At 39.5% G+C, this 11,207-nt stretch overlaps 1 protein-coding gene and 1 pseudogene across 1 annotated transcript in view; one reads left to right on the top strand and one right to left on the bottom strand.

Annotated features, from left to right (window-relative positions):
• PHLPP1 (PH domain and leucine rich repeat protein phosphatase 1) overlaps positions 1-11,207 on the bottom strand; it is a gene marked incomplete at its 5' end in the record, with an annotated part of 165,210 nt that overhangs the window by 64,171 nt on the left and 89,832 nt on the right. Inside the window, one exon of the mRNA XM_006913756.2 lies at positions 3,391-3,557. Coding sequence (XP_006913818.2) covers positions 3,391-3,557 — 167 coding nt within the window. The remainder of the gene's footprint in view (positions 1-3,390; positions 3,558-11,207) is intronic.
• LOC112481346 lies at positions 1,939-2,057 on the top strand (annotated as a pseudogene).

The raw sequence follows: 11,207 nt of genomic DNA, 5'->3' as shown, positions 1-11,207 counted from the left end.
GCGGTGGAGTTCTGTAAGAAAGCTTAGGAACACCAGAGAAAAAGAAGAGTGCAAAGTGAAGAAGGCTCCTACCTACCAGCAAGAGAAAGGAAATGCCATCACTGCATGGAAGTGGCTTAGCTGTGCTCAAAATAACGTCAACCCTCAACACAACCCAGAACTGATACCCTAAACTGAGAGGATGAGGGACGCAGCAATTTGTGCATGTGCTGGGGGGCAAGCGGGGGTGAGACAGAATGTGAAAGAGTCAAATCCTCATCTTCCATAGTAATGTCAATACATAATGTCAGTGATCAAAATTTTTAAAATAGTAGTATATATACAATATTTTGAAAGACGGTGGAAAAAAGATTCAATGCCTAGGGAGCAGGACTTGGGTGTAAGGACAGGCTGGAGTCCTAGGCATCTATCCTTATTAGAAGTCTTGTTGCTTATTACTTTTTATCTATATAGGCTATTAGCTCGATGGGGAAAAATGTTTAAATTTTTAAAAATACAGAACAAAACAAAACAAAGAAAATGTGCAAAACAGTCAGCAAGAAAACTAGAAAATGAGTTGCAGTGGGAAATTGACAGTAAGACAACCAGTTCTGCAAAGCTCCTGTGATACGCTGGGTGAGAGCTGAAAAGTGCTTCCTCTGACAGCTGGTGGAGAGAGCATGTGCTGAGGGATGGGGAGCAGGGGGGAAAGGGCAATGGGTTGAACAGGTATTTACAAATGTAGAATCAAGAGACATGGGAGACCAATCGAGAGACTGAAAGAAGAGTCAAGACAAAGCCACAAATATCCATCCATCTGGGTGTTTGTTTAATTCGCAAACACTGGTTCTTTGGGAGCATCATATTCCCCTATGAATATAGAAGCACTTTTGTTTAGGTTTCAATTTTTGGATTATTATATAATAAACAAATAGAAAAATACAAAAAATAATAATGATCATCCAAGTACCAACTTATTCAATTCAAATTTTAACATTTTTATCATATTTGCCAATAATTTTTTTAAAATAACTATTATGGATATAGTTGAAACCCTCTTCAAAAAACACCCTAATCCATCCCTTAACTACCTCGCAGAAAGTAACCATTACCCTGACTTGGCATATAACATCTCTATCTACCTCATCTCTAAAATGAGAGCACTAGTTTGGGAGAATTGTAATGTCCCTTTCAGTTCTAAGACATGAGGATTCAATAACGTGATATAAAGTTCCTGATGTTCTGTGATGGAAGTGCAGAAGCCTATACTGCTTTGAAATACACATAAATATGTCAAAATAATTTCAAACCTTGAAAACAGACTCAATCATGATGTAACCCTTTGGCAAAAAATCGCAGTAACTTTATTGTAGTAGGGTCAGTAAAAATATTATTATCAATTCATAGGGCATATGAAAATCTAAGATCAAGCATTTCGCTGTGGTTTCCTTTCAACGTATCTGTCAGCTCCAGGGAACGATAAGCAGTGCTAGGGCACAGTATCCTTGCTGGAGTTCTTGCTGCCAATGCAACTAATTCAGTGCAGCACCAAACCGCCCCAGTTCTTCTCTGCCAGGCAATCCAGCAAAAATATTTTTAAAAATCTGTAATGCCAGTTTTACTTTAAAATGTCCTTGGTGATATAAGAAAATTATTTGTATTACATCTCGACCTGAGTATATATCTAATTTCTGGGTGATAAAACAGGAAGTGCATATGAACTACTTGCTCTGCATACTAAAGCATGATGGTTATCTCAGAAAGAGCACTTGCACAATTATTTGAGCTGTAAGCCAAATTAATCACTATGTTTATGAAATGCCACTTTTACGTGAAAGAATAACTAATAAACTCGTTATTTAGACTTAGGTATTTGGCAGACATTTTCTCTACAATGAAGGGAGAAGGTCAATTCAGGAAAAACACTGACAGTATTTGTTACCAAGGATTACAATTTTGGTCTACAACCATGCCACTCTGAACAAGCTCAATCCCGTCTGATCTCGGAAGCTAAGCAGGGTCGGGCCTGGTTAGTACTTGGATGGGAGACCACCTAGGAAGACCAGGTGCTGTAGGCATTAAAGGAAAAAAAAACGGATTGTAAGATGACAAGGTCCTTGCAATCTGTGAGGTCAACCACCAAGAGTTGCCTCGCCTAAAAAAAAAAATTAAAATTTTGGAAAACTTGTTTTCATAGTGAGCTTAACAACATTCCAATACTTGAAGAATTTTCTGATGAGATCAGTGGTGATATTAACAGCTATGATTTCTTGAAATTACATAATGAAATGAGTTAAAATTGGAATATTTGTATTACCCAACTAACCAGAATTCTCCAAATGATCAATGTATAATGCAGCAGAATGATGCATGGGCAAAGATCCATTCAAAGTGCAAGAAAAACCAATGAATCCTAATGTCAAAAGAATTTTAAAGTTCACTAATAGGGATTCTGCATTGGAACTAACACTAGAAACGATCGCTTGTCAAGAGCTGGTATAATATCAAAAGAATATTCGCAATTATCTGAAAAGACCATCAAAATACTCTTCCCTACATATCTGCACAAACTTTATTAATAAACACTGAATTATTCTTCCTGGATGTTAAAACCATAAACACACAATCACAATGGTTAATTACCATAGTTTAATCTCTGATCATTTCGGTCATTTAAAAATGAATAAACAATTCATTATTTATTTAAAAGTCATATTCTTCTGCAGTTATAGTCTCATATATTTACAACAAATATATAAATATCAGAGGCTTCATTTACTACAAAATTAAATTTGATCATTGCTCCAGAAAAGGAAAAGGAAATGAATATGGTAAATTCTTAAATCTGTTTTGGATACATGCAAATAAATTCCCTTCTCTCTAGTTACAAAGGAGCAGACCTTATTCATTTCATGTGTGACTCTTGAAATCTACACATTAGTCAATCACCTAGATGACCTAGATGGTGTTCATGGATTTAAACCTTCGTTCTTAAATTTCTAAGGAAATGTCTTTCCATGGGGGGGAAAAAAAAACCTTCTGTAAATTTTAAAAGAAATAATTTAATCTGACCCCTGGAGTTCAGAAGTCATACATTAAACATCATTAACTTTTCATAGACCTATCTGTAGATTGGTTAAGAAACAGGAGTGATTTAAAGAGAAAAGTTCCTCTTATACTAACCTATCCAGTTAATGAATATCATGCATCATTCATTTCAAAGGCAGGAACTTTGAAAAAAATTTCAGAATGAGAATTGATAATGTCTTCACTAATAAAGTCCTATTACCCTGCCCTCTGAAAGAGAAAGGTTACACACTGTGTAGCTTTTTAAGTCAGAATATTCAATAAACAACTGGAAGCTGACACCCCCTCCCCTTTCTAATTATCACCCATTTTTGGCATGCTCACCTTTGCAGTTCACTGAGCCCCCTGGCAGTTGGTAGACTGGGATTCTGCCTTAGGAAGTTTTGTTTTAAGTTGAGATGAGTGAGGTCTTGGCTGTAGAAGAGGTTGGCAGGCAGGTGCTCCAGGCTACAACATGATAGGTCCACTGAGCTAATACGCTGTGATGCAACCTAGAGGGGGATAAAAACACAATTCAGTTTTAATTCCACTCATTTATCCCGTAACTGCACTCTATGAATAGAAATAAGATAACCCCGCATTTGGGAACATAGACACACTATACAAGTAGCACTATTAGTTCAAATATAAGCCAACAGAGTATTCACTCAGTACAGAACTGAGTCAAGTACATATTAACTATAAAGCTGAAAACAGCATCCCTGCCTGCAAGGTTCTTACAGTAACAGTACAGGAGACAGGTTATAAAGAGCATAGATTATCCTATCAAGTTTAGTGATGTCAGCAATCACCTCCAATATAGGGGTTATGTTCCCCAAAACGTCTATAGTCAAGGAATTCAGAGATAATAATACAAGACTATAGAGTAAATGCAGGGTTGGGAGATAGACATTAAGATCTAGACTGAACCTATAAAGTATACTTTGACTTAAAAGAGCACAAATAAAGAAGAATAGTATTAGTGGTCTTGTACATCTTTAATAAAAATGGTAGCGTATGATCAGATTCCACTGCTTGTCTGATATGAACTTCTTGGTTGTCTGTCCCACAAAGTTTCAGTGAGATGCTTATCAATTCACTGTGCTTTGCTTCACATACGTATTCTAAGTGAAATTTATTTTACGTCTAAATGTTTATCCATATATTCAAAGCCTTCCTGGTTAAATAACTCCTACCGTGGCCAGAGTCCCAGGGCTACAGACCAACTAACATGGGGAGACAGAAAAGGCATTGGGTAACCTGTATTTCTCAAATGCTCTCTTCAATCTCAAGTAATGTGGTGCCAGCTCATGCCACAGTGCATGGCTACAGCCCCAATTATACACACCTTGGCATGTTCTCTCCTCAGAGGACATGGGACTACTGTCCTAAGATCTGGGTTGATTTTTCCCTCATGGTCATTATCTATACCAAAGCTTTATCTATGATCAACCTGACATCCTTTCCTACTACCAAACCCAGCTTTCTCTTTCCTAATTACAGAAGGCAACAGAACGTGGTCCTCAGGAGTGGGGCTCTCGTGTCAGTGTACGATCACATCCCCACTTAGGAGCTGAGAGAATCTTGAGCAGATCACTGAACCCTCCAACCTCCAGTGTTCTCATCTACCTAACAGCCATAGAGATGGCACCTGTATCTACATGTCTGGCACAGAGAAAGTATTCAAAAAATGGTGATTGCCATTATCATTACCACCACTACTTCCAAATAGAATGGTCCACATCTCACATCCACTGGAATCCAAATTCTCCTGATGCTAAAACTTATTTTGTTGATGGCACTTTGGGGGTGAGGAAGAAATTACTGTGCAGACATGAAAGTTAAGGAAATAATGGGGTGAAAAAGGCCTGGCACGGCTCAACTCAGATTTTACAAAGAAAGTCTGAGTCTGCATTTTAGCAATTTTATCTTTCCTTGAATTTTTACCATTAAATAAAAAAAGAAAATCCCAAACCGGGCCAAATCATCCATATAAACCAAAAGATGTGAAAAGAGCCAGAATTTAATGGGCCTGAAAGGCAGGTGCAAACGTGCCATAGCCACACAGGATTCCCTGGCAGGAAACTGCTCATAGGAAGTGAACTTGAAAGTTGTACTCAGTGGAATCATTCATTCAAAAATATGTGTGGACCATGTACTAGCGTGCCAGACCTTCTATTTCTTGAGCTAGGTGGTAAAACAAGACAAACGCAGTCTCTGCTCTGAATGAGTACATCTCAAGAGAAGAAGAGGACAATTCTGATAGTACGTGATAATGGTTACAAGGGTACGGAGCATGATCTAAGGAGTCAGGGAGGCCTTCCCAGAGGACCTGACGTCCAAGCTCAAGGCTGAAACACGAGTGGAAACCTGTGTTTTTATCTGCCCCAAATTCCTTCTCCCTTTCTTCCTGTAATAATCCTTCAAATGCATGTGATCCTGATGAGAACTGCAAAGTACAATGACCCTCTGGCCACAGTGGCAAGCATGGACCCCAGACTTGAGTAATCAGAGTACCCCACCCGCTGAACCCACAGACTGATCCAGTGGGTACTGGCATGTGACCCAAACTAGGCTAATGAGAGGCCTGCTCTGGAACTTATATATTTTGAAGCCAAGAGAGTGAGAAAGAACCTGCCGCGTAAAGCCGCAGTTAAAATGAATAAACTAGATCCGTACGTATCAGCCTGTACTGATAAAAAAGCAAGCTACAGAACGTTATATACAGTCTAATGCCATTTATGAAAAATGTTTTTAACACACACAACTCCATATATTCTGTATGAATAGTTACATGGGCAATAAAGCTATAAACCATACATTGGTCACATACCAAATTAATGAAGGTGATTGCCTTTAGATAGGCAGGGAGGGAAATGGAAATAGAAATGGGAAGATAGGAAATTTGGAGTTTATACATCTACAATGTTTATTTCCTTATAAGGGAAATAGAATATATAAAAGAACTATGTCAATATGTTGACAACTGGGGAGACCAGTACATGGAAACTGTAATATCCTTGTCCTCATGTGTGTGTGTGTGTGTGTGTTTAGAAAAAAAATAATGAATCTCAACAAAAATGTCAGTAAAAAAGGAGAAAACAGATGAGAGCAGTCTTCCGCTTTCCTTGCATTCACGTTATACTAGGTGGTGCACCACGGACGATTCTGCTTCCTGTAACCAAAGAACTCCCTTGACCCACTGTGGTGGGCTAAATGGTGGCCCCCTCAAAGTATGTCTGCATCCCAACCCTTGGACTCTGTGAATATTACCTTGTGTGGCAGAAAAGTGACTATTACCTTATATGATGAAAGATGAGATTAACTATTTTGAGAGGAGGTGCATATCCTGGATTATCTGGCGTACCCTAATAGAATCGCATGTATCCCTACGAGAGAGAGAGGCCGAGGGAGATTTCAGAGATAAGGGAAGGCGATGTGTCCATGGAGGGAGAGGCTGGAGTGAAGTGGGCCGCAAGTTAAAGAACACTCGGAGCCACCGGAAGCTGGAAGAGGCAGGCACAGGTTCTCCATCAGAGCTGGCAGGAAGGGCAAGGTGCTGCCAACACCTTGATTTCAGACTTCTGGCTTCCAGAACTGTGAGAGAATTTTTTCCATATTTTTCATTTTCATTCATTCAACATGTTTATCGAATATCTACTATGTGCCAACTATTCATCTGGGTAAGCAATTGATATACTTAGCAAACAAAATGAAGATCCCGCCATACTTCATGAATAAGTAAATTATATGTTAAAAATTGGTAAGTACTATGGGGAGAAAGAGCAAATAAAAGGGGTTCAGGATTGTTGGGAGGGTGGAGGGTTGTAATTTAAATAGGATGGTCAAGATGAGCCTCATTGAAAAGGTGACATTTAGACATAAAGTATGTGAAGAAGTTAGCAGAATATATTTATCTAGAAGACAAACACTACAGGCAGAGGAAGAAGCTAGTGTTAAGGACCTACAAGGAATGTGCCTGGCATGTCTGAGGAACTGTTTGAGAGGTAAGGGGAGTGGCCTGCATTGGGGTCAGACAGGTAAGGACTAGGGGTGGGCAGCAGATCCTGCAGAGCCTTCCAGGTCATTATAAAGACTCCAGCTTTTCGTGTGAGCAAAATGAGAAGTGTGGAGAGGTTCTAAGAGTCTGTCTCTAAACTGAAAGCGCTAAAGGGCAGGATTTCTGCCTATTTTGTTCACTGATACACCCCAGGCTCAGTACTTGGTAAGATCCTCAAAAATATCTGCTGGGAGAATGGCCACAGGACTACTTTACAACCCCTCCCTTCTCAGTTAGCATCTGACCCATCTACTACATTCTTTCACGCGGAGATTACTTTGAAAAGGACAAATTCTATTTCAAATGAAACATCCCACTAAATACTCTCTTTGGACAACTAAAAGATAATGATTAAATGTCAAGTTGTATTCCATTCTTTTCCTCATTCTGGAGCGCAAGCTGTTCCTGTTGGAAAGGGGGTGGGGAACCACATTAACAAAGCTACACCAAGCGAGAGCAGTCTGTGGGAGTCGCGGCAGAGCTGGGAACATCTACAGCGAGAACAGAAATTAAACATGTCACGATGCCAACATGACCACAAAAGCAACCACTAGTTGCGCCTCTGCCTAGTCCTGTGTCCTGCAACAGAGGGGAGGTTTAAGTGCTTCCGCTCAGACCAGCCTGAGCATATAAGGACTCCGCCACAAATGAAAAAACTACCAGCTAGGCAACCTGCAGAGAACTTATTAAGACTAAGATCCTTCTCAAAATAAAGAAGATCTAAATAAATATTAAAAGTAAATCAGAAAGCTGCCTGTATACACCTCAGAACAAGGAGCCTTTTATTAACCTAGCTTTTTTTTGAGGTAGTAGTAATAATAATAGCAGCTACCACGTAGCGGGCTTCATTTTTGACAGGAGTGTTTCTAAGTGCCTTAGACAATATTTATTTTAACTTTCCCAATTCAGTGTAGTAAGGACTTGTCCTCATTTCACAGATGAAGATTAAACTAAGTTACAGACTGTGTCCACGGTCACATGAAAGCAGAAGAGCCCAAGGTGGAATAAGAGCCTGTACCACTGATGCTATGCCAATAATGCTACGTGTCCAGGGCCTGGACACGGTTCAGATCTCACCCAAAGGAAGGCTCCTCTAATTCCATGATAAAATGTAACATGACTCCTCAGACCAGAACAAAGACAATTAGATGCCACCCTAGGATAAACTTAAGTCTCAGGAATGAAGACAGGGTGGTGATGGACAGGAGTCCTCCCAGAGAAGCAGAGGAGACTAGCAGCCGACCACATACAGACTTTAGGGAATGGGGGGAGTCCCGTGGGGCACTGTTCCTTGACATCATGGGCTTGGCTCACTCCTATCTCACACAGTTCTAGGTAGTGATGATGCTATCTGGTGAGTACCTAACTGAATTTTAAAAGGTTACAGGAAACATTTAAAAGGCTACAGAAATTTGAAAAGAAAATGAAAGAAATAGGTACAGGCAGAAATCACCTCAAATCTTTGTTATAAAAAATAACTTCTAAAGGATTTCACATCAGAATGTAAAATGCTTTTGGCAAAAACAACTGTATGTCTATTACACTCCCAAAGCTCGAGACAATGAAGACAGAGCTGAGACCCAAGCAGCTCGATATACAGAAGAAAGGGCACAGTTGTAACAATACACAGGGCACTTCTTAGCCATGCAACCCTGGGTAAGTCACGTCACCTATCTGTCCTTCGGTTTTTCTATGTCTAAAGTGGAATAAACAGTACCTACCCCGATCAACGAAACAAGCTGCTGTAAATAAAATGTTCTCATGTTAAAAGCTCAGGAGAGACTCTGCAGACCAAGTATCCCTAGACCAACAACCACAGCTACGAGCACCAGAAACCTATAAGACAAGAAAAGAACAGCACGGGCCACTGCTCTTGCCACGCTGGGCAGTTACACAGACTGAACTCAACCAGACAAAGGCAGAACATTGCTCTAGCCATGCAGCTCACTGATCATCGATGAACTTGCTCAGGAAGAAAAGTACAAGGCAACTGTTGCTTAGGAAGTCAGTACTAGTCGGTCTTAACAACAAAACTCTTTTTAAAGATTTACTAAATTTAGAGTTAGTAAATTAAATGAGATTTTCCCCCCATGAACCTATCTTATAGACTCTGGGAGAAACATTAAAATGAACCAGCTACTCAGGCTGTCTTCTTTTCCGAATGACTTGTAAACATGTATGAATAAAGTTCATTTGGCCCTCAAAATATTTCACAAAGAACACTGCAGGGTAAAAATAAACGATAATATGAAAGACAACCCTTTCAGATTACCTACTGGGCTTCCATACATTTCTAACATGCTACTCAGCTTAGCACTTTCTTCACCTGTTTCTTTGTCAACCCTTAGGACATTTACGTTAAAAAAAAAAAGTTTCTGCTCTGACTCTAGTTGAGTTGCATTTCTAAACCAATATATCTGTCCTATTCCTAACCTATCGTCACCATGCTTTCAAAATTAACATCTTCCCTTGCAACAGAACTGTACTCTACATTACTCCCATTATTCTTCATGTTCACTTAGTGGACAATCATCTTTCATAGGCAAAGGAAAAGTTCAGAATAATATTCATGTGATTTTTTTTTTGTCCCACTATACTTCAGTAAAGTGGTATTTATCCCTAATAGTGGTATTTATTCTTATTATGTGCACGGCATGTTCAAATTAAGCAAAATGACTCTGAAAGTCTTGGTCAAAGCAGCTGAAATAGCACAAATAATTTTGCTTGTATAAAGTAAAAGACTGGCGTAGATTGGCATTATGAGTCATTAATTGCTCTGGTGTAGCCTTTAGTGGCTTGGGAAATTATGCCCTGGCTACAGGGATAGTCTCTGGGGAGTTTATGAGACCTCTGCAAAAATTCTTAACCTCAACTGACCTAGTTTTAATTCTCACCCCCTTCCCCCAAAATGGGGAAGGAGTCTATAAATTTAGAATGAGTTTATTAATCTTTATTAGCTAAGCATTCTAATAACTTTACTTATTTTCCATTTCATCCTTATCAAGAAAGTTTTATAATATTTTATATCAAACTAAAATTTCCAATTTTAACAAATTCTCACTGCTCCACAACATGCAATCATTTCTTTTAAAAAAATTCTACAGACATAGGAAATGCCTTAACTTGTCCTTATTGTCATAACCTGGTGCTCTAACATCATTGCACAACGTCAACTTACTTCTTGAACTTTTACTAATTACTATTTTATAAAATATATTTAACAGATGCAGAAAATTCCTATAAAATTAATTGTAATAGATATATTAATAATGTCCTAATAGGAGCACATCAAGCTGCCAATTTTGGACTTAGTAAATTCTACCTGAAATTTATAATGTCTTAATATTTCTTTGCCCTAAATGATATGCCCCAAAAACCCCTAAGAAATAAAATATGCAAATTTACATGACATTCTAAATCACCAGATGTAATGAAATGACAAATCAATGAAGACAAACAACGGGCAGCATGGAGAGGCTATCATTAGTAGGCAAAAATGAGAGATGGGATTCTATGAGGGCACAATCATTCAGGGAAGGAGGGCTTACTAAGACTATAAGGTACCAGTTAAAACATAATTGAGAGGCCCAAGGGAAAAAAAAGTATGGAGAGAGCTACAGGCTGGAGAAGAACAAGAAAAACAAACAAAACGCCTGGCTCACTGTTATATGACGATGAGGACCAAACAGCGCTGAGTTTAGAGTAAGAGCTCCTCCTGGGCATCCCAGCCTCACTGGGCCAAGGGCGTGGGAGGGATGGGGATGTGTGAATCTTTCAACATTTATCATTTGCTTGTATGAACCAGGCACTGTACTTGGTGCTGAAGAGGTGCACTTCTTGTCTTCAAAAGCTTGGTCTCTTGAGGACACAGGCACCTAAACAACTACAATTTAAGAGTCTATGTGAAATGGCAATGAGAGCCCACAGCGCAGATGACAAACCTCAGGGCTCCCAGCAACATCACCAGCACTGACAGTCCCTTCGCCCGACGAAATGGGTGGGTGTTCCCAGGCACCTGTGCAGAGACCTGCGCGTCACCGCAGGGAGCAGGCAGAGAGCTGCATTTGTCCTGCAAGCTCACTCCGCAGCCTGAGCTGGGAAC

The sequence above is a fragment of the Pteropus alecto genome, unplaced genomic scaffold (assembly GCF_000325575.1).
Source record: "Pteropus alecto unplaced genomic scaffold, ASM32557v1 scaffold14, whole genome shotgun sequence".
In the NCBI taxonomy this organism is placed as follows: domain Eukaryota; kingdom Metazoa; phylum Chordata; class Mammalia; order Chiroptera; family Pteropodidae; genus Pteropus; species Pteropus alecto.
Note: the sequence above shows the minus strand (reverse complement) of the source record. Positions and strands in the feature narration are given on the sequence as shown.